General features: G+C 48.0%; 1 protein-coding gene across 1 annotated transcript in view; it reads right to left on the bottom strand.

The window, feature by feature from the left end:
- Positions 1-5,196: 5,196 nt before the first annotated feature.
- Positions 5,197-23,678, bottom strand: part of SORD (sorbitol dehydrogenase) — a 34,083-nt gene continuing 15,601 nt past the window's right edge. The window contains exons 3-9 of the mRNA XM_026518408.4: positions 23,131-23,295; positions 19,297-19,456; positions 15,619-15,737; positions 12,176-12,241; positions 10,813-10,988; positions 7,540-7,661; positions 5,197-6,654 (exon numbers count right to left, since the gene is read on the bottom strand). Of these exons, the coding sequence (XP_026374193.1) occupies positions 6,489-6,654; positions 7,540-7,661; positions 10,813-10,988; positions 12,176-12,241; positions 15,619-15,737; positions 19,297-19,456; positions 23,131-23,295 (974 nt within the window). The 3' untranslated portion in view covers positions 5,197-6,488. The remainder of the gene's footprint in view (positions 6,655-7,539; positions 7,662-10,812; positions 10,989-12,175; positions 12,242-15,618; positions 15,738-19,296; positions 19,457-23,130; positions 23,296-23,678) is intronic.

The raw sequence follows: 23,678 nt of genomic DNA, 5'->3' as shown, positions 1-23,678 counted from the left end.
TGCTTTATGAGTGACAGTACGTGCACACAATGGAATATGGTGATTAAAAATAATGATGTGTGTAAATATTGACATAAAAAGGAATATAGCAATTTATTAAATGAAAACAAATGCATAACAGTATGTAGAGGACAAATGACCAAGTTTCTTCAACATTATAATGACATTTAAACAAAATGGAGGGGAACTATAATACATTAAAAGAAACTTAGAGACGTATTAACCACATGCAATGTGTTTGGATTTAAGAAAATGCCTTGGAGCAGGGCAGCCTCCCTGCTAACCCCGGGCGCCGCCCCCCGCGAGGGGCCGGGAGCTGAGCGTGGGGATAGGGCTCCGCTGTATTATCAAGTCCTAAATTTTGGAATGGTTGTCTCCTCGGCTCTAATGATCTGGAAGGGCTTAGTGCTCATAGCCGGAAGTGAAAGTCCAATTGCAGTAGTACTCAGTGGCAGCATGGAACCCACATTTCATGGAGATCTTCTCTTTTTGGAAGATCCCATCCGATTGGGAGAAAATGGCTGTTTCTAGGATAGAAGGAGAGGCTCCCAGAGTTCATGAAGTCTTGAAGACTCATGAGAAGCGAAACGGGGATGCCTGGGTGGCTCAGTCGGTTGAGAGTTGGCCTTCAGCTCAGGTCATGATCCCAGGGTGCTGGGATCAAGCCCCACCTCGGGTTCCTTGCTCAGCGTGGAGCCTGCTTCTCCCTCTGCCTGCCACTCCCCCTGCTTGTGCACGCTCTCTCTCTCTCTCTCTCTCTCAGATGAATAAATAAATAAAATCCTTAAAAAAAAGCAGCAACAAAATGGACACAAGGAGATAACAACATGGTTGATGACCAAGTCCTCTATAAACAGGGACAACAATGGCTAGAGAAGAAAGATGTCGTGGGGAGAGCAAGGGGATTTGTTCCTTATATTGGGATTGTGACGATGCTCATGAATGACTATCCTGAATTTAAGTACGCAGTACTCCTTTGGCTGGGTTTATCTGTGCTGGTCCATCGTGAGTAAGAAGTCTGCCTGGCTGTTCCCAGCAGATGCCCTACTTTTCCTTACTGGATGTTTGGAGGAGATATTGGTCTGTGATTGGTGGAGTGGAGAACACACCTGTCTGCGCTGCTTGTTAGCAATGGTTTGCGTTAGTTTCTGTGTGCACTCGAAGGGACTCTCATAGGATTTCATATGTTATCGCTATCACACTTTCACATTTTGTACATCAGTGAATTTTTTTATATTAAAAGGTTGAGCTAAAAAGGAAAAAAAGAAAAGAAAAGGAAGGGAAGGAGGGAGAGAGAGAGAGAAAGAAAGAAAAAGAAAAAAAGAAGAAAATGAGGGGGAGAAAGTAATTTTTTTTTTTTTGGATAATTAGGGAAAGTTGGACTTGGACTGATGGGGTATTAGATGGTGTGAGGCAAGTATTGTTAAATTTCATTAATGGAATTGTGATTGTTAAGCAAAAAAAAAAATCCTTATTGTTATGGGTGAAAATGGGGGGAAGTAGGTAAAGTACATTCCCATTTCTGATTATGAACACGTGTACATGCTTCCTATGTATAGAGACGCACAGGACAAAGCTGGAAGGAAGTTCTCCAACTTATTATTGTCCTTGGAGAACAGATTATGGCTGATTTTCCCTTCTTCTTACTTATCTGCCTTTATTTTCTTAACAATGTACACATGTGTGTGATAAGGGGAGGTACAGACACCGTTATCTCCTGGCGACAAGGGCTCTGCACACAACTGAACAGCTGAGCCTCTTGGGACTCCCGCAGGGAGAGGAGCTGAGGCAGGTCCGTGGGAGAGGCCTCCAGGACCAAGGAGCTGGTGGTTCAGTACACGGAGAGCCTGTGAGATCTGGGCAGGACACATGGGGCTTTAGCACCACCCCCCTAAAGGCTGGAGCTCGTCCCAAGGGAGCCGCAGCCCCCACTGTGCCTCGGTGGTGCTGTGCCCACAATGGGCCCACTTTTGGCCCAGGCCCACCTTCTTTCCAGAGCTCCCTCTTAACTACGGATGGACCCTAACTATGGGGTCGCCCACTCCCTGCTAGGCTGTGCTTCTGCCTCCAGTCCCATGTAGAGCACAGAAAGGCCAGTCGGTGATCACCAGCAGGGAAGTCAGTGGTGGAGCCATTTCTCCCAGGGCCTGGCTCTGGGCTGTACAGATGTCCTCAGGACCACACCTGCAGACCTGAGGCCAAGTAACAGAACAAGGTGATGCCCCGGACACCGGTGCTTCTTCAGACAGCATCCCCACCCCCACTTCCTCTCACCTCCGTCCCTCAGGTGACCTCTTCATACGCATACATATATATATGCACACACAGGACTGCAACCGAAACCCAAGACCCTCACACCTCCAGCCTGATGCCCCCCCCAAAAAGGGCCCCCACTCCCCAGGCCTTGGCATCTTGGGAGCCCTGTATAATATTGTAACTGAACTAATGTGAGTTCACTCCTTGGTGAGTTGCAGGTAGAAACTACACTAGGTGAGTTGTCACAAAATCTAAAATTTATTTGCAGCAAATAAGATCATGGGGAGTAACTTCCAAAGCTGTGACTCCCCAAGCAAGGGTGGACGAGTTCCTCTTATTTAGGGTTAGGATGAATATTTAAAAAGGGGATCCTTGTCATGGTATGTAGAGGCACGTGTATGACGTAAAAGAGGCTTGTGCTCCTCCTTGGATGGATATTTTAGTATTATAACGAGGGAAAGGTAATTGCCAGTCATCCCAGAGGTCACTCCATGGCTCTTTGGTGGCACAGGCTGGAGTCGGGGGGTTTAGCTCAAACTGGTCTGGGCCGCTGGGTCGTGTGGGTCTTATCAGGGCAGTTGTTACCGCTTGAGTTTTGGTTTCCATCATGGGATGTTATGCCCATTGGGTCTTTTGCCTGAGTTAAGAGATAAGCAGGAAAGAAGAGCTTAAGGGGAAAAGTGGGACAAAGGTCGGTGAGTACAGCAAATGGGCCGTAAAGATAAGTCTTAGGGTCTAGCTGGTGACAATAGCAGTGGGGATAGAGACCTTGAGATCATCTTGCCCAGTCCTTCCATTGAAAAGGGAGGAAACCGAGACTCGGAGTGGGGAAGTGACCTGGCAAATCAGTGAGTCACTGATAGGTCCAGGATGAGATAGAACCAAGAATCCTGCCAGCAAACTCTTTACAACGTGCTGTGTCTCATCGGCCCAGTGGTTCGAAGACCCTGAGGATAGAGGCTACACCCGCACCCCATCTACAGTAAGATTCGGTAAGATTCGCCGGGCGGTCTCCTGGCAGGAACACCATCTGCACATCCTGTGCCACGTCCAGCTGCCCAGGGAAGGAGCTCAGTGTCTGACTCCAGCAGGGTTTTAAGAGGAGAGGGAAGCCGAGAGTGGGGGATGGAGGCGGGGGGGGGGGCACGGACTGCCGTGCAGCTTCCACGTGGCGGGTACTGCGCAGAGCTCCTGGCCACACCACGTCCCTGCTGCCCGTTCCTCACTCTGCTCCTGCCTGAACCTCCCAGGACTTGAGTGTGCGTGCATGTGTGTGTGTGTGTGTGGTGGGTGGGGGTGTGGAGGTGGCTGCGGCTCAGGAATGCGGGTCCCGTTGTTGGCCTGTATTCCAAGCCTAGGCTGAGATCATGTGCAGAGGACAGTTCCGGGAAAAGGCAAATGCCCCATAAATCCTGTCTGCCTCCTGCACTCCTGGCCCAACCAACTTGTCCACAGCCCTCATTGTTCTCCCAAAGGGAGTAATAGGAGCCCAGAAGGAAGAGGCCGACTGCATACACAGAAGTGAGGCTGACCGGGATGGCCTGAGAACCAGGGACAGGCAGTCCGGACGTGACTTCACACCCACGTCCACTGGAGCTGAAGGTGGATGGCAAGAGGGAGTTGCTGGAGCTGTGGCCCCTTTTCTCCTTTAGCGTCCATGGGTTGGCCTCCCCCTTCCGCTGTCTAGCCTGTTTTCAGGGTCTTTCTTCGCAGCTGTCCACCTGTACACCTCCACTTGTACGTGAGAGTGGCCTCATGCTGGGAGCGCTGGCTGGGTGGGGTCCTTGGTGTTGATCGAAAGCCGACAAGGTGCCAGGCACTGGTGACAGAGCACACATTGGCCAGCAGGGCCATATTCTGGGTTCCGGGACTGATTCACTGAGTTAATCAATATTTATTGAGCACGTAGTAGAGGTGGTGGGAAGAAATCAATTCCTGGGCTTCCTGCACTGCCTTCCAAACAGCAAGGGGAACATTCCACAAGGCTGCAGAGGCCAGGGAGCCAGACAGAGCTCGGCAATTCCAGCTCGGGTCCTCTCACCGCCCTGAGGACTCACCTAGTAGCCAGCCGTCTGCCCCTGCTTGAGAGCTGTGAAAGTGCACCGTGGCATGGGAGCGGTGGGAGGATTTGGAAATGGGAGGTATTCTCTGAGCTGCTGTTTTCCATCAGGCTGACCACTCCTCATGATTGCCCACATGGCAGCAGCATGAGGCCCTGCTAAACGCACCAGGAAACAGAGACTGCAGGCCACCGACTTGGAAGATGCAGCCCAGTCACGATTGTGAGATAAATGACTCGGGTTTATCCTTGGTAGCCCCACCCTTCCAGGGTCCCCCCTGTCATTCCTAAGTCCCTCGCAGGTTCAGTGGCCTCATCCCTCCAACAAACCACAATCAAAGACAAACTGGCTACTTGTGAATTTCACAGTGAATCCACTTCCCTCGGGGGGCATTTCTGTTGGAAGCCTTCCATCTAGAAAGAAGGCTTTCTCATTCCACATTCAAGGAACTCTGGGCACCACGGATCTGAAAGGGGTTTCAAGAGGAGGCAGCTGGGAAGTGTGGCCCTGGAGCTAAGCTGGACTCTGAGAAGGAAGTAGGACAGTTCCACAAGTGAGCTACGTGGCTGCTGAGTGTGCACCCAAGTTTCAAAATTCCCTGCCCTCCTCCAGAGATAACATGGGAGAGGAAAGGCGGTGGGTGACCTTGAGCAAATTGCTTGGCTGCTCTATTTCCTTAGCTGTAAAATAATCCTGGGCATTTGGCTTGCTGTGAGGATTAGAGATCATTAACATAAATTTTTAGCAGTTAATGAAATTATATTTGATGCAGAAAATATGTCCCTTTCAAAAATCCTGGATCCTTCCCTTTATGAAATGAGTAACCGGAGTCCATTCCCCACCCCCTCCCCCAAAGAGGGGCACAAACAGGCGGCAACAGTGAGGCACCCCAACCACAATTTATTACCCAAAGCAGTTTGAGGGATTCCAAGCATTGGTCACGGCCCTCCCCAGTTACAAGAAAGCCAGAGCCTCTTCAAACTCAGCCTCCACTCCCAGCTGAAGGCAAGGATTAAAAGGCTGCAGCCCAAGTTATGTCACTGCTACAATATCCTCATTCTTGACTAATAATCTCAAAGTCACAAATGGGCATCAAGTGATTTGGACCCAAATCTTACACAGGAAAACCCTACAATTAAAATAAGACGGGAGAGATCATTCCAACAGAAAGATACCAAGAGCGTTAATGGTATATGAGGAGGGAATTCTGTTTATAATCATCAGAATTTAATGGAATTGTCTATCATCATCGGGGAGTGTGAAGGGAATGCTCATCCTGGGGCAGGAAGACAGGTGCACTGGCCAAATCCTCCTGGGCAAGTCTCCCAGGAGGACTCCCCTTGACTGTTGCTCTAAGGAACCTCCTGGTTGCCTAGTGACAAAGGAGCCCACAGTGACTGCCCCTGACTGTGTAGAGGGTGGGGGTGGGGAGTGTGGGGAAGGCAGTTACACAGAATTCTCAGCAGTTGAAGAAGAGGCAATCTTCCAGCAGTGTTGAGAACTTTCCTGACTATATATCTACATTTGGAGAATGCAAGCTGGGTGGACCTCACGTGGGATTTCAGTTTTGGGTTTTTTTAAAAAAATTGATTTAAAAATTATCCTAAAACCCAGGTAGGTCAGTTCCTTAAAGTTTCCTTTTATCATCAAACCAAATAGCACTTATGTCTAGAAACACTGTGCTCTAAAAACTGCTGCCAACCCTTCATCCCAGACCGTGAACTGAGATTTTTCATGAAAATCAATTTCTGAGCCAGTTAAGTCTGGATAAAGTTGTCTCTTCGTAACTTAGCTCCCACCCCCACCTGGCCAGTCACGGTGGAACCAGGAACCCAATGGGCAGATTTCTTTCCTTACTTAACTCAGGCATTCCAGGAAGAAGGGGAGTTCCCGGCACCTGCCTAACAAACTCGGCTCTACCTGCTGAACTTTGCTCTGTATGAACAGGTAGGTCAGTCTGGCTGCAAATTCCCCCAAACTGTCCCTACTTGTTTTTTTAAGGCACACCAATTCCTCTGTGTAACGCTCTCTGCTTATAATGAATTATGTTAATTATTTTTGCTACTCAAAAGAAAATTCTGCATCAAGGCCCTCCCCTGCCCTGAGATACTGGTGTGGGTTGCGGCGGAGGGGGGGAAGCGGGGCAGGGATGAGGCCAGAGTCCAATTAATATTAGGGATTCTGGTCCTTGGGGTCGCACTTGAGCATGACTTTCAACCCCAATCCCTTTCTGGCTGTTTCAAAGGCCTCCAGAGCTTTCTCCAGAGGAAACCTATGGGTAACTAAGGGCATTACATTCACAGACTTGGAGGCAAGCATCGAAATCGCCATCGGCCACCTGTAAGAGATCACAAGTGTTACATTCAACCTACAGGAGGAAAGAACCAGGTCCCCAAAACCACCAAGCACAAGATCAGCTTGGCCATAGTTATTTATATGGCGCTGCGGTTCTACAAGGTCTATTCTACGGACAAACAATGGTAGAAATAATCTTATGATTTGCAATCTGGGAGTACAGAGTCTGTTCCCAAATGCCTCCACCCCTCTGCAGTGTCTGTCACGAAGCCTAGAATTCCTTTGGCGTGAAGGCATAAGGCAAACGGAGGCCACTGTGAAGAGGCAGATAAGCCTCAGAGAGGCAGCCGACGATAATCCATCCATATCCCTTTGCAGCTTGGCAGAGTTCACTGGCAAATGGCACTCTGCTGCCGGAATGGTCATAGGCTCTAGTGGTGGGAGTAGGGATCCTGGTGGGGAAGGTGGTCCTGGGAAAGTTCCCCGGCTGGGAAGAGGCTAGAGCCACAGAACATGAGGTGGGGTGAACTAAGACCCGAGAGGGTGGGCCCTGGGGCTCTGCGGTGTAAACCAAGGGACTTGAGTTCTTGCTGTTGTCCCCCTTTCTCTCCTTCTTCCCTTGAAAGGGGGAAAATTAAGAGCTGGCCACTTGAGGAAATGAAGCAGAGAGGGCCTGGGTGATGAGGGCCAGACACCCAAGAAGAACGTGCTGCAAGATCCCCCACCTTCCCCCCTTCCCTCTGCCATCTCTGCCCTCCTGTTTTTTAACCAGGAGTGATGCTCTCTTTGGATCCCTACCATGACATGTGGCTGTCAGTGCGCCTAGGGAGTGCCCCTCATGAATAAACAGGAGAGACTCTTGGTCCCTGAGGCCGTGCAGGGGTCTTGCTGGCCGCTCGCCACCCTGGCTCACCCACAACATACTCACGTGTTGCAATATCGAAACACGCCCTTGATATCCACTTCCCGGATGGCTGCGTGCACCAGGGGCACAGTGGTCATCTCAGAGCCCAGCCCTACGAGCACCAGAGTCCCACCAGAACGAGTAGCCTGAAGAGGAGATGAGAACAAGAAAACCCAGGAGATCAGAAGACTTCTCACTCAAAATGACTTTCGTCACATAAATATCTGTTTGCATCAGGTGAGTATCCAAATATTCCAGAGAATACGATTCTTTCTCTACTAGTGAACTCTTGCACAGGTAGACCAAACTTAACAGAGCAGCAGAGTTATCTTCTTAAGGATCCTGAAATCACACACTTTACCGGTGGAGGACCAGGCAAAGCGGGGGCCCCTTCTGCTGTCCACACGATCCTTGGCAACAGCCACGGGTCTCCAGACCCCAGCGAGAATCTCCCCTACAAACAAGGTTAATCTTCAGCCCCCAAGCATCTCTCAGAGCCTTGCCAATTCCGTACCAGGTGTTGGCTCAGGCACCTCCTCATCTCAGCATCCATTCCTCCTCTAGGATGTCAACGCCACAAAAGACAGGACTTTTGTCAAACCTCTAAGGAACTACCCTCTTGGTGAGGAAACTGCCAAGCACGTACAGATGGGAAGAGCCATTAGAATTCTAAGGCTTGAACATTGCTTTATACATGCACGCTGGCTGACATTTAGAAATATTTTTGTTCCAGAGTCATTCATCCCAAGAGTATCATCAGTCACACCGGCTTTTGTTTTCCTCGCACATCTATCTGCCTTACCAGTTCCCTCCTTGGAGTGGGCCAGACATGGAAATTTCTCCTGATAATCTCCACAGGATTCCACATGAGTGTTGTGCCTGCTCCAGAGATTTTTGGGGATCACTGTCGTCAGTGTTTGAGAGACAGAAAAATAGTTCACTTGCCTCAGTTTTCATGACAGTCGGCAGCAGCAAGCACTTCCGGGGACCATTCTGAGTTTAACCAGTAGAGCTGCAAAAGAGGCACGCACCACAGCCTCTATCTCTGAGGGGACGGATACACCATGAAGAGAGGCCTGCGACACAGCAGTGACTCTGGAATTTATACTCAACCAGCTTCCTCATGTGCAAGATCAGGATGTTGCCCCCCCAGCAGGGTGGCTGGCCTAACAATCACAGTGCTCAGCACTAGGTTGGGCTCACTGGTTGGCACGTTTTCTGTTTTTATTGAAGCGCAGTCACTTACAAACCACCTGTGACTTATGAACGCTGTTGGTAAGGGGGGGGGATGCTCTCTCCCTACTGAAAAAGGTGAGGTGGGGCATGGGGTCAAAGTTGTGACTGAGTTCCAGAAAACTCTTGAATGAGAAATTTTCTTGGAAAACTGTTTCTCCAACAGCATTTCCTCTCCTCCTAGTGAGAAGAAGGAGGAATACTGCCCAACTGGCCAACCCAAGGTGCCAGGAACACTTGGACTACCTGACCATTGTTTTGTGGGCATGACCTCTGCACCAAGATGACATGAATTCTGCCCTAAGCATTTGCCTTGTCTCCTCCCAAACATTTTCTAGTCACAAATCTGGCAGGAAAGTGACTCTCAGCTATGTTCATATAAGGTGCCTCCACCTAACCATTGGCGGGGTGGCCTGCAGCATATAGCATCGGTCATGCATAATGGCTCCACTCCTCACTCAGGAGAGGCACCGGCTTCAGGCCTGGTAAGGCCCTTGGGTCACATTTACCTCTGCACCCACCTCAGGTAGCCTGGCAAATGGGCCCCCACCAACAGTTGCAGATAGATTCCAACTGTTCCCAGGGCTCTCCAGGCAGCAGAGAAGAGAAAGAAAGTCTTGCATTATGAAGCCATGTCTTTACTGCCTCTCTGTGGAGTGGGGGTCATTGACTGCCAACAACTTGAAGACAGTTAGACACACCTTATGCATCATAGCCCCCAAGGTCTCCGGACAAAGCCAGGACACAGCAGGTGCCCAAGACATGTCATTGGTGAACTGATCACACACAGACCCATTACCCTCTGAGTTTTGGGTTCTCTTAGCCCCTTCCCACAAGGCAACCATTATCTCTGACTGCAGAGCAGAGGGTGGGCCGGCTCCAATTGGAACTTTGGACAGAGCAAAAGTGGCACCTGTTCGTCTCCCATCCCACCGCTTCCTCACCCCTGATGCCAGGGGCATCCTGGTGGGAAAATGGCTGGGCAGCTCGGCCAGGGTACTAGGTCAGCTTTCCCCAGAAGGTCTTGCGTGGTGCAAAGTGCCCTTTTGCATGACCCAGCTGTGACTCAGAAGGAAGGAGGAAGCCCGCACTGCTGTGGGACAGCAGTGTAAGGAGGCAGGGCGGGAGTGCCCAGGGTGGCAGCTGCTGCTTCGGCTCTCCTCAGCCCCGTCCCTCCCACCCGAACATGGCTGCCCACTGGCTCCTTGTCCCCTTCTTCCCTTCTCTCCTAAGCAGTGGATAGAGTAAGAAAAGCTCAGGCATTGGAGCAGCATGCTCAGGGCAAGTCACCAGGACTCCTGTGGTAAAATGTGGAAAGGGAGAAGTAGTCTTCACGGCTCCAGTGCAGATCCGGCATCACACTTATAAAGCACCCAGCAGAAGACCCAGCACAGAGTAGGGCTGGAACCTAGAAGGTGTTTTTTCTCCCCGCTTTCCATCATACTTGGATCCGTCAACACCACTCCCCACCCCTGTGTCCCCCCACTCCCCCATTTCCGCCAACTTCCCATAAATTATGGGTGGGTTGCTGAGGGGCAAATCAGGTACTGGCGGCTTACCCATTCCCAAGTCCAGGAGAGAAGGGGAGTAGGCAACTGTGACCCTGAAAAACCACCCCACCTTGTGACTAACTAAATTAATGGCTGTTGCTTTGTATCAATGACTCAAAGACTGCAGATTTCCTCAATAAAAGAAGATAGGGATTTCCCACACACAACTAAGGCATGGTTTCCCATTCCTCTTGTTGAATTTTTTTTTTTTTTTACCAAGAGTCCTTTTATGATCACAGATATGATCACTTAAGGGGTGGGTCTCGTAACATCTTTCGAGGGCCATATACACCTGTTACCTCATTAAGCCTCATCCAATAAGGAAGGATGTGAAGCAGGTGAGATAAAACAAACGAGCAAACAAAAATCAGACATACTGAGGTCATCTCGTTTTGTCTGGAGGTCACATGGTAAGCTAGTGAAGACACTTGATCCCAGCACTCCTTACAGCTGCCCACCCTGTGCTGATTGCCCAAAGCTGCCCACCAGCTTCAGCCAGCGTCACCCAACTCACATAGATGCCTGACTGGATGGCAGGCTCCGCCCCTGTGCACTCGATGGTCACCTCTGGCTTGCACCCCAGCAGACCTTCCACTTTACTGGCCACTTCCTTAGGGCTCTCCTTGGAGATCTGGAGGATGATATCAGCCCCAACTTCCTTGGCTTTAGACAACCGAGAGGCAGACAGATCTAAAGTGGAACAAAAGTCTCTTTCAAACTGAGAACTGGATGGTGGATTAGGGAGCAAAAGGTGGAGGTGCAGGTCTGAATGGCAGTGCAGCCCCGGTGTAGTGGGTGGTGCCGACGAGCCCAACACACATACTCTCTACACCTTCCCACGCTCCCATGCACACCACACAGCCGTGTGTGCACACGCTCGCCCTCCCCCCATCTCTCAGATCACTTCTCAAACACCCACACTGTTCTACACCCCCGCACAACCCTCTACACACACCACACAGCGGCACACGCACTCTCTCTCTCTGAAAGGTCACTGCTCCTCATACACACGCTCTCAGATACCTTGTACACACACTCTGATACCTTCTTCACACACAAAACACATTCACTCACCTATATCCCTACTCCCCTTTACACACACTCCACACAATTCTACACACCCACACCCACACTCTCACAGACACCTTTACACAAACACACACACACATCCTTCTATACCCTACATGCTTCCACACACACTACACTGACCCACACATGCTGTCGCAGATAAGCTCTCCTCACACACACACACATTTCCCACCCATACCACACACCTCACACATAAACACCCTCTTACATACACCCCACTAACTCCACATCACACACACACACAAGCAGCCCTTCTTTGCCTCCTGGGTTTTGTCAAATGGACGAAGGGCTAAGCTTCTTCTTAGAACCAAGTGAGCAGTAGGGACATCTGAGGTCCACACATAAAGAGCCAGGTCCTCCTCTTCATTGCATCTACCCTCTCCCAGAAGCTTCAAAAGAGTCTCCTCCTGACCTCTGAGTTGGTCATCCCCTGGGTGGGCTTTTCAACCCTGGAACCCAGGGGAAAAGAGGGGGAGCCCCTTTACAGACCTAGCACCCCAGGAAGAGAATAGCTCTCATGCCCTTGCCCCAAACCATAAGCGAGCTGTTTCCTCTTTAAGGAGATTTTTTTTTAATTTACTATTTATTTTGAGAGAGAAAGAGCACAAGCAAGGGGAGCTGCAGAGGGAGAGGGAGAAGACTCCCTGCTGATCAGGGAGCCTGATGCGGGGCTCAATCCCAGGACCCTGAGGAGAGATCATGATCTGAGCTGAAGGCAGATGCTTAACTGACTGAGCCACTCAGGTGCCCCCCCTCTCCAAGGAGATTTAAAAAGAAAACCTTCTTACCAGTAACCAGCACTTGAGCTGCACCCATGGCCTTGGCCACGATCAGAGTGACGAGTCCAATCGGCCCTAAATAAAGCAGGAAATGGGAGATATTTGTGAAATATTAAACATCAGCTCTCCCCCTGTCCAGGCCATGGACAGGAACCATATCTTGTGTGCACCTCTAGCATCTATCCCAGTGCCTGACACATAGTGAGACCTTAACAACTGCTTGAATGCATAAGTAAACGAATATATGAAGAACTGTTCTCCACATGAAATTTTGCTTCTAGTGCTGAGTTCTATTTCATTCTCTCGGACCTCAGAGCTAGATATTTGCCATTTACTCTTGGACACTGCTTGGGGATAATGTCAAAGAACCAGAGGGCTCAAGGAAACATGTATTTGTTAAGAGAATAAGATGTCTCAGAAGGTCTGGATCCATTATCCTGTTCTCTCTTTGACTCCTATCTTCTTACTACCCACCACATCTCCCCAAGGAGAGACACATCTTTCACACGTGCACTCTGAGGACTCTCTTGGAGGGTGTTATTAAGTGAACTGGCTCCCTGGGTTGACCCAGCTGCTCAGGCAGCTCTAAGTTGTTCAGGTGCCTAAAAATCAGCCCGGAGACCACCTGCTTCCCACAGTAACTGCATGCTAGATGACACGGTTTTAATACAAAAAACCAGACCCACAAAATGAAGCTATGCATATTATCTTTGAGGCTTAGCTTTTTGACAGTGCTTTTGAAAATAATTTTGTGCATTCTGCCAAAAATCAAAACCCTGGAACATACTTGAAATGACCAACAAAGAGGTGATTAGCTAAACAAACTACAGTGGGGATACTACACAGCTCCTAAAAATTATGTCATAACTCTTCTATCTAGTGTCATGGAAAGATGCTCATAACATATTGATGTTTTTTCTTTAAAAGTAAAATAAAGTGTGTTTAGCATGATCTCATTTTTAAAGACCTGAAAGAGTCTACATCAAAATATTTACAGTGGTGCTCTCAGGCTGATAGGTGATGGGGCTATGGGTGAATTTCTCGGCATGTATGTACACGTGTGGGATGTGTGACTTCTTTTTCCATGTCAGAAAAGGTATTATGCAGATTTAAAGTAGATATGTCACTTGAACACTCTCCTCTGTTAGCTCATCGAGGCAGGTCTGTTCTACACCCATCACCTCTCTTAGAAAGCCCCGAAGTTATTTATTTGGCCCTGTCACATTAGTCCTGAAAACGTATGAGGACTAACTCAAAATGGATTAAAGACTTGAACATCAAGACCTAAAACCATAAAACTCCTAGAAGAAAACATAGGCCATAAGTTCCTTAACATCAGCCTCGACATGATTTTTGGATTTGACCCCAAAGGCAAATGCTTTCTAATAAAAGCAGAAATAAACATGCAGGACCATATCAAACTAAAAAGCTTCTGCACAGCCAAGAAAACCATCAACAAAATGAAAAAGTCAATCTACCAAATGAGAAAAAATATTTGGAAATCATATCTAATTAATATCCAAAAAATACATAAAGAACTCATACAACTCAATAGCAAAAAACCAAGCAATCTGGGGCGCCTGGGTGGCACAGTGGTTAAGCGTCTGCCTTCGGCTCAGGGCGTGATCCCGGTGTTGTGGGATCGAGCCCCACATCAGGCTCCTCCGCTGGGAGCCTGCTTCTTCCTCTCCCACTCCCCCTGCTTGTGTTCCCTCTCTCGCTGGCTGTCTCTATCTCTGTCGAATAAATAAAATCTTAAAAAAAAAAAAAAACAAGCAATCTAATTTTAAAAAGGGCCAAGGATCTATAGACATTTTCTTTTTTTCTTTCTTTTTTTTTAATCTCTACACCCAATGTGCATGCTGTACTAAGTCAGCCAGGCACCCCTAAGTAGACATTTCCCCAAAGAAGACACACAGATGGCCAACAGGTACATGGAAAGGTGCTCGACATCACTCGTCATCAGGGAAATACAAATCAAAACCACAATGAGCTATCACCTCACACCTGTCAGAATGACTACTATTAAAAAGACACGAAGTAACAGTGTTGCTGAGGATGTGGAGAAAAGGGAATCCTCATGCACTGTTGGTAGGAACGTAAATTTCCAACTACTATGGAAAACAATATGGAGATTTCTCACAAAATTAAAAATAGAACTACCATATGATCCAATAATTCCACTTCTGAGTATATTTGAAGAAAATGAAAGACACTACCTCGAAAAGATATATGCACCCCCACATTCACTGCATCATTACTTACAATAGCCAAGATATGGAAACAACCTAAGTGTCCATCCGTGGATGAAGAGACAAAGAAAATGTGGTATATACATACACAGTGCAATAGTATTCAGCTAAAAAAGGAAATCTTGCCATTTGCGAGATGGATGGACTTTGAGGGCATTATGCTAAGTGCAGTAAATGAGGCAGACAAAGACAAATACTGTATGATCTCACATGTGGAATTTAAACAAACAAAATGAAACAACAAAGCTCACAGATACGGAGTTCAGATTGGTGGCAGGGGGGTTGGGTGGGGTGGGTGAGAGGTGAGTGAAATACAGGGAAGAAGGTCGAAAGGCACAAACTTCCAGTTACAAATAAATAAATCACGAGCATATAATGTACAGTGTGGTGATTATAATTAATAATACCATATTGCATATTTGACAGTTGCTAAGAGAGTAGATCTTAAAAAGTTCTCACTGCAAGGAAAAAAAAACTTTGTATCTATGTATTGTGACAGATGTTAATTAGACTTACTGTGGTGATCCGTTTGCAAACTATACAAATATCAAATCATTACATTGTACATCTGAAACTAATGTCATGCTATATGTCAATTATATGAAAAAAAAGGTGTATGAGGAACACCAGACCACACCCACAAGGAGCATGAGCATGCTGTCTGTGTCACTAGCATTAGACACCTAGAATGGTTCAGTCTGAGGCTGCTCGGGTTTGTTCGGGTGGCTGGAAGCAGGGGAGGAAAGAAGGCAGCCAGCTGCGACTCCAACATGCAGAGTGCTGGCTCACGGTGGACTGGACTCCATTCCTTCCACCGGCCACGAGCAGGCCCCACCTCATTCCTGGATGGACCAGGAGGCCACTTCTCTGGCATGATTTGAAAGTCCCAAAAGTTGCCCTTCCCTTTACTACCAGAAATATGTCCCTAGTTTCCTGTCAAGTTAAAAAATAATTCCAAATTGCATTCTTTCAATGAACAAAAAGGTTATGTGGCCTAGGAAATCAGCTGAGTTACTATTACATCTGCAGACGGTTTATTTAGCAAAGTGCTGGCCCTGAGGGAAGGGGACATTGTGATCCTCGCCCACCCAGAAAGATTCTAGGGCCAATTTCAGCCATTGGAGGGAGAATGAGATGGGCAGAGGGATCTCCGCATTCCCTTTTAATGGACTCATAATCAGGGTGTCATTTGTCTCTTACCAGCTCCACACACGAAGACCTTGTTCCCCAGGGTGATCCCAGCTCGCCGGCAGGCATGGATCCCTACAGACAGTGGTTCGATCAGGGCCCCTTCTTCAAAGGTGACATTGTCAGGAAGCCTGGGGTGTCATTCAACACACTCAGTTAGTCCCTCTGGGTTAGTAATAAAAGGAGCTAATATTTATTGAGCATTTATTTATGTGCTAAGCAATTTACATCTATTTATTCACATAAATCCTTGGAAGAGTTCTGGAGTAGGTACTAATATTTTATAGACAAGGAAACAAAGCTTTAGAGAATTAAATGACTTGCTCCAAAGGTTCAAAACTAGTGAGAGGCTCAAAGGGTTTGAAATGGAAACCAGATAATGCCTGATTCCAGAGCCCAGGCCACACTGCCCTGCTCTGAAAATGGTTTTCTTTGGACAAATCACTTTGGTGAATGTGAACACATTATGTTTTCTTTAACATGTTATCCAAGACAAGGTATGGTGTGGCTGTCATTAATAACTGAGAAGTTTCATCTAACAAGAGGTTAATATAACCACATGCCAGGATCTCATCTGCTTCTCAAACTTACGTACAGCCTTTCCAGTTTCACCTCAGCAAACAATACCAACTATCAGCCGCTTTGCAAAATACTGGTTCTAGAAGAACCATATCTGATGGTAGCAGCTGCCTGGCTGTCCCTGGACCAGTCATGGTGGGAAAAGGGCCTGTCTTCCAGGTAGCTGGTTAAATGCTGTGTCACCTTCACCACCGGGTTCTTGGTTTTCACTGAGTCTACTTGACCCTACTACCCACCTCACTGATGATGACAGCAAACATTTGCATAAGGCTTTACAGATTAGAGGGCTTTCTCATCCATTATCTCATTTGATCCTCACTACAACCTTGTCAGGCAAGAATGGCAGGCTTTATTTTTACCTTTATTCTACAGAAGAGGAAACAGAAGCCCAATGACATTCGGAGATGTGCCCAAGGTTACAAGGCTAATGAATGGAAAAGCAAGACTTGAAGCCAGGTCTCCTCCTTCCACATCCCGCCTGCCCTGTATTAGCTGCCTCATGGTACAAGTGGCTCTGTGGATAATACCTCATTTCTGCTTGGTTGGTCCTCGCTGTCCAGTATTTTTATTCAGTGCCCCCAACCTCCACATGCTAGAACATAAAATTCCTCACGTTCCAAAAAGAAAGGTGGCAGCCAAACCAAGTACTCATTCCCATGATGTGTCACCAAATAAGGAGGCCAGAAGTCGGCCTGCCCGCTGCCCCACCTTGTCCCCCCGCCCCTCTGCTTTTCTTCCAAAATCTCCCCACTTCAGTCCTCTCCTGCTCGGATTGCTGCCATCACCCCTTCTACCCACACCACCTACCCTATCGATTCTATAAAAGGCACAAAAGTTTGAAATGAAATAATGAAGACTCCCAAACTCTCTCAAGGAACCCCCAACCACACTCTGTCAGACACGCCTGCCCCTTTACATCTGGGATTCCCCCAAAGCTTGTATGGGCTCTGAGCGGAGGGTAGCCTTTGGTTGGGACTGGCACGCTCCTTTCCCCTTCGCTCTGCTTTCCCCTTGGCAGGAGAACACCCAGGAAAAATGAGGTTGGGGGTGGCAATGATGGAAGATTGTGATGGAGAGATTATTCTACTGACGAGGCGGAAGCACTGGGCAGAGTCCTAGGCCCACTGCCTTTGCCATTGACCTTTGGAGAGTCACTGGGTCCCCCTTCCCCGACCTTGTTCGGTGGGGATTGACGGAGAGAGAGGATGACAGCACCCTAAGTTTCTTCCCAGCTCCAAGCAATCATGACTTTATAAACAACAGAGAATAAGACAACTTGGTGGTTTTCACAGTAGGGTTGAGGGAATAGCAAAAGGTTAGAGGATGATCAAGAAGCCAAGGGGGAAGCAGGAAGATAAAAAGAAAGAAAATCAGTTGGGTAGGAAAATAAAGAGGCTGTGGCAGTACAGGAATCCTCACAAAGAAACCAGAGAGGCGGGCGTGGGTCCAGCGCTGGTGTGCGGATATGAGCAGAAAGCGCCCTGGGAGGAAAGGAAAGGTGGGAGGTTGCATGGCCCCTCCTCAGCCCTCCCACTAACATCGCCAACAGAACACACCCCCCCCCGACCATGCCCTACAAACCCCGTCCCCCCATCCCCAGTATGAGGCTTCCTCTTAGACCTAAACTCTACCTATCTCCCAGACACAAGGCCACAGCTATGACACAGCATGGCCCCATTTATTGAGCACCTACTATGTGCCAGACCTCATGTTGAATACTTGATACGCTTTTCTCATTAAATTCTGTCAGTAATTCTACGCATTTCATCATATCGGTGCTATTATCATCTCCATTTCCCAGGCAATGACATTGAGGTTACAAAGTTTAACTCGCTGAAGGTCACACAGTTGGTAAAGGGCAGAGACCAGTAGTTAGTCTTAAACTTCACCATTTTGCTTTTCTGCCTTTCATGAAAACCTTGTTTGGTGCCTCGACTTGGAAAGGGCCCAAAGTGGGCTGGTTTAGGAACCACTTGCTGAAAGGTGGACTCTGCCCACGTAACCTGCTTTCTTCTAGAGCAGTTAGGTGTTGACTTAAACTCATCACGAGGTCTAGCCTGTGACTCCTCTTAAGGCTTCCAGTGGGCACTAGAAAACTCAGATCTGTCAGACTGCCCCTGTGACTGGCACCCGGTCTCCTTCAGGTAAGCCCTATCCTGGCCAACAGAGCCACAGCTGGGGCCAGGCTGGGATGGAGGAAAACACACCTGTCAGAAGGTAGGAAGGAAAGTGGTGCAGTAGCACCCACAGCCCCATGGAATGGGACCCATGCGGAAGGGGCAACACTTTGCTTCTGCCAGATACAAGTTCTTACCCCAAAACCAATTCAAGAGTTGGGATAGGGTAGTAAGCACTGGGCAGGAATTTAAGACTCATGGCTGCCCCAGCTTGACTCCTGGCTCTGCTGTGTGCCCAGTTAGCCTCCTCCGTCTGGCCTCTGCACCCCTGCACAAAACTGCCACACTGTTGCCCACCTCACCGCTGTTCTTACGAAGGTTAAGTCAGATAAAGCCTGCAAAGCACTGATGAGCCCAAGGCCAGGCACAGAGTACTAATGACTGTGACTCCACAGGCATTGCCTGATTGGGTCTCCAGGTGACTAAATGAGCCCAAAGCAGAAGGTGACATCATTTCCCCAAAGTCACTCACTAGGAGGGCATGGACCCAGGGTCCCAAAGCTCACGTGCTGGCTCCAGGCCATGCTTCCTCAGTAAACCCCAGTGGCTGCTGTTACTGGTGTTGGGATCAGGGTCACTGCTGTAGTAAGTTCTCTTTCCTGGGAGCTGCCTTGGAAACCAGTAATGGAGGACGAACCACAGCAAGCTATCTGCAGGATGGCTGGAGGGGCGTGAGTTAGGCAACAATTTTCTATTGTTGCCCGAGGTGAGGGAGCTTCAACTCAGACACTAAACCAAGTACTGTCAGTCTCAGCCCTAGGCAAGCTACCTTCCCTCAGTGCCACCAACAAGGGCCTGTCCAGCAGATGCTTCGTGTCTGGAATTACGAGCTCAAAAGAACAAAGAAACCACCACAGGAAACTAGAAGAAAGAACCCCAACCAAACAGAGGGTGGAGAGGTCCCAGATGGCCCGGCCAGGCCTTGGGCACTAACTTGTAGCAGAAGTCAGCGTTGTGCTTATAAAAGCGGCAGAGGTTCCCGTCATCAGGGGGCGTGGCACAGAAGAAGATGGATGGCGACAGATTGTATCGGCCAATCTTGCAGAATTCATCCATTTCTCGCAGAGCGCCAGGCTCGATGGCAACACGATCCCCTGGAGACGAAAACGCGAGCAGGGGCAGAGCTTCTGTGAAGGGGCACGTTCTCCTGGGCAGGTGCCAGCGGGGGACTCGGGCCCAAGGAGCCACCCCCCTCCCTGGGACCCAGAGCACCTAGACAAGCCCAACCCGTTAGAGCTGCCACAGAAAACTCGGGATGCAGCACAGACTCACACTCTGGGAGACAGGGACCAGCATACTTCTCCACAGACGGGTTGCCTGCCCTTTCACCTCCTCGTGGAATAAGCCAACGCTCCCCTCCCCTGCCCCCGCCTCAGCTCCACAACCACTTCCCAGCTTGGGAAACAGAGAACCAGCCCCCTCTCTAAGGCAAGCCAAGGCCCATCTCAAGCTGCTGTGTGGGGTTCACAGAATTTTTTCCTTCACCTGCTTTGAAAATATGGGGCAAGGCCTTTACAAATATAAGAGCCACAATTATGGCACATCTTATGTTCAGTCTGGTTGTATTTAGACAATAACTAGGAGTTAACAGACTCCTGGGTTAGCAGATTGGCTCGGGCAAATGACCCACGGAGGTCTGAGACTCCAGTGGAGCGGAGAATAACATTCAGGCTTGTGAATTGGTGGACTTCTCCTCTGCCTCACTGTGCACTGCTTAGAAACCCAGCCTTCAAATTGCTCTTCTATCTTTTCATTATGGAAATTTTCAAACATGTATTAAAGTTGAAAGAACTGTAGAGCAAACACCCAGATATCCTCCGCTTTGACTATTCAGTTAACATGGAGCTAATTTGCTTCATCACATATCCACCCATCCACCCCATCTATCCAACTCTCTTCTGCCCATCGCCCCATCTTCTTTCCTGATGCATTTCCAAGTAGGATGTAGCCATTGGTATACTCCATGCTGAAATACTTCAGCCTGCATATCATTAACCAGAGTTCAGTACTTGTCTCTGGTTATTTTTTAAGGGAAAATTTAGGTATTGATAGAATGCACAATCTTACATGGATCACCGGATGAATTCTGACAAATGCACTTGCCTGTGTAATATAAACCCCTATCATGATACAGAACACTACCACTCCCTTAGAAATTCCTTCCTTTGTGTCCCTTCCCAGTCAGTCCTCACCCCCACCCCCGGGGGAGCGTACGAGTGGAGCTGGGGTGACGCGCATCAGCCGCAGGTTTGCCCTTTACTAAACAGACAGGTGTTAAGTTATTTTTATGTCTTTTTCTGTTAAAAGTACCTACAGAGGAGTGCAGAGTGCTGGTATGCAGTTAGTGCTCGTTAACAGTAGTGGTGGCAGTGATGGTAGTGGCAGTAGTGATGTAAGTGATATCAACTATTTTTATTGTATTTAGCATTATCATAACTATCCGAGCTGGTATTATTGTACAGGAAATTCACACTGTAAGATAGATAGCCAGATTGTACATAAGTTAGGAATTCTTCCATGCCTTAGATTTCTTGATTCTTTAAGATCTATGTTAAAATTTTAGGAACAAACATCAAGAACTACTCAGTGAGTGCTTTTCTTCTTTCTAGACTAGCTGATTAGACCTTTTAGTCCAAATCAGCATGGGAAACACTTCAATAACAATTTTGTGTTCTAGGGGCGCCTGGGTGGCTCAGTTGTTAAGTGTCTGCCTTCAGTTCAGGTCATGATCCCAGGGTCCTGGGATCGAGCCCCGCATCAGGCTCCCTGTTCAGCGGGGAGCCTGCTTCTCCCTGTCCCTCTGCCTGCCGCTTCACCTGCTTGTGCTCTCTCTCTCTCTCTCTGACAAATAAATAATAAAATCTTTTAAAAAAGGATCCACAGAAATCCTTGCAACTACCAAAATGTGTTGCTCCACCTGTATGCATCCCTCTCTACTTTCTCTGTAGCCCTTGCTCCAAATTACCATTCTACCACTGACAGTGACTTCAAGCTAGCATTCAAGATCCTTATCATCAGGTGGAGTACTGTATGCCTCAGCCTGTCTTCTAACGATTACATTATAATAATATAATAATAACTCACAGTTGTATAGTGCCTTTTAAAGAGGGACTTTAATATAGATTTTGCATGTTTAACATCTCCACTAACTCCCCAACATAAAACCTTTACTCTGAACAACATAGAATTATTAGCACCCCAGATATGTTACACTTGCCTCTGTTATTTTATTACTTTGTTTCTCTTAACCAGAATATTCGCTTCTGACCTCTTCACTAACTCAAATACAAAACCATTCTCAGGTCCCTAGCTGCTGGACAACCCAGTCATTCTGAGCACTTGCTTCAGAGTCAGAAGGACCAAGGCCAGTACCCCAGCCTGAGATTCGCGAGTGTGTGGCTCTGGGCAATCACCATGCTTCGCTTTCTTCATTTGTAAAGGAAGAAAATAATGCCTACCTCAGAGCTGTCTCAGCAATGAAATACATAATTATACATGTAAATATTTAACATGGAGACTAATAAATAGTAAATCAATGAATATTATAATGCTGCCTTCTTCTTCCTGTAATTATTATTGTTAAATGTCCAGCTCAAAGACTTATCTCCTCCATGAAACTCCTCTAAACACCTCTGCCCACAACAAATGCCCTTTCCTTGAACTGCTAGAGTGTATTCTTTTTAACACCTGATAGCACGCTATGGTCTTATTCTCTAATTACTGGTATTTATGTATGTCCTGATGTCTGGTCTCCCCAACTAGATCAAAGTATCCAGGGACTGGATCTTCTCAATTCCCAGTATCCCTCAAAGCACCTGGCACAAGGTTAGACCCATTTTAGATGCTGACTAAGCACTTACTATAACTTAAAGAACCCCACTTTGTTATGACTAATACTAAGAGATCTCGTCCTACAGGTAAGAACTAATCAGTGGCTGTTGGAAACTATGGATCTTCCTCTTTGGGATAACATCACAAAATCTCAGGGGCTGCGTCAACTTCTGTACAGGATGACAGGAGGGCCTGACGATGTTCCTAAATGAAATACAAGTCCAGCTTCTTCAGGGCTGGATAGTTCCTCTCCGTGGAGCTGTGCTCAGAGAGCCTTATAACTGACACAGAATGGCATCTCCTGCCAACCTTCTCCCCGTCTCGAATAATCTGATGTCCTCTCCAGGCTGTACAGTGGCCTCATCAGCAAAGGAAGGATAAAGTCAACAGCTGGCCGTGTCACACAGCTGGGATTTAATTCACTGTGTTGGGGAACATCACAGGCTGCCACAGTTGAGAATTCCTCCCTCCAAGAGCACAAAGTAAGCACATCTAGAAAATACTGGTGGTTTTCCAGTCATCCAATAAGATCAAAGACTGTATCCAAGACCCTGTTTCTCAGCTCATGGTGGCAGTTTGTGGTTTCTATGCCTGGACCACTTCCCCTACCCCTTTACCTGGCTTATTCCTTCGTTGCCTTCAGATGTTGGACTAATTGTTTCTCCCTCTGAGGGGCCAGGGATCTGGTTAGAACACACAGATCACCTCACTATTCTTCTCTGTTGCCCTCAACACAACAGTAATTACATAACTGTATGTGTGTTCCAGACCTGTCTTCCTCTGTGGGAGGTTAAGATCCATGTGTGTAGAAACGGAGACTGCCTTGTTCACCGCTGTAACCCCCGGGTTTAACAGAGGCCCAGCCCCAAGAAAGGAACACAAATATTCATTTATGTTGAGGAATAAATAAATCGGTTAGTTGAAGGGTTTTGCTGACCTGCTTTTAAGTGCTTTACCAGTGATCCCACTTTTATGACTGTCCCTGAGGCTTCATGCCCCAGCACCATTGGCTTTTCCACAACAAAATCCCCAATTCGACCATGCTGCCAGTAGTGGACATCTGAGCCGCAGATTCCAACGGAATGCATCTTCAGCAGCACTTCTGAGAAGAGGAAGGAGAAAACAAGTGAGGGAAGGAGTGACCCCTCTATAGTCTGAGGCACCACAACGCCTTCCCTCTGGATAGGAAGAGGGCTTGGTTTCAAAGGCCGGGTACAATATTTAGACCACAGAGGAAGACAAGCTAAACAGCAACACCAATTAAGGCTTATAAGCCAAGAAAGAGCAAAATAATTCCATTTGAGTGTTAATTCCATGTGTCAACTCAGCTAGGCTATGGTGCTTAGTTGTTTGGTCAAACAGTACTCGTTGGGGCGCCTGGGTGGCTCAGTCGGTTAAGCACCTGCCTTCGGCTCAGGTCATGATCCCAGGGTCCTGGGATCAAACCCTGCATTGGGTTCCCTGCTCAGGGAAGAGCCTGCTTCT

The sequence above is a fragment of the Ursus arctos genome, unplaced genomic scaffold (assembly GCF_023065955.2).
Source record: "Ursus arctos isolate Adak ecotype North America unplaced genomic scaffold, UrsArc2.0 scaffold_36, whole genome shotgun sequence".
Classification (NCBI taxonomy): domain Eukaryota; kingdom Metazoa; phylum Chordata; class Mammalia; order Carnivora; family Ursidae; genus Ursus; species Ursus arctos.
The sequence above is the reverse complement of the archived record's forward strand: the minus strand, read 5'-3'. Positions and strand labels throughout refer to the sequence as shown.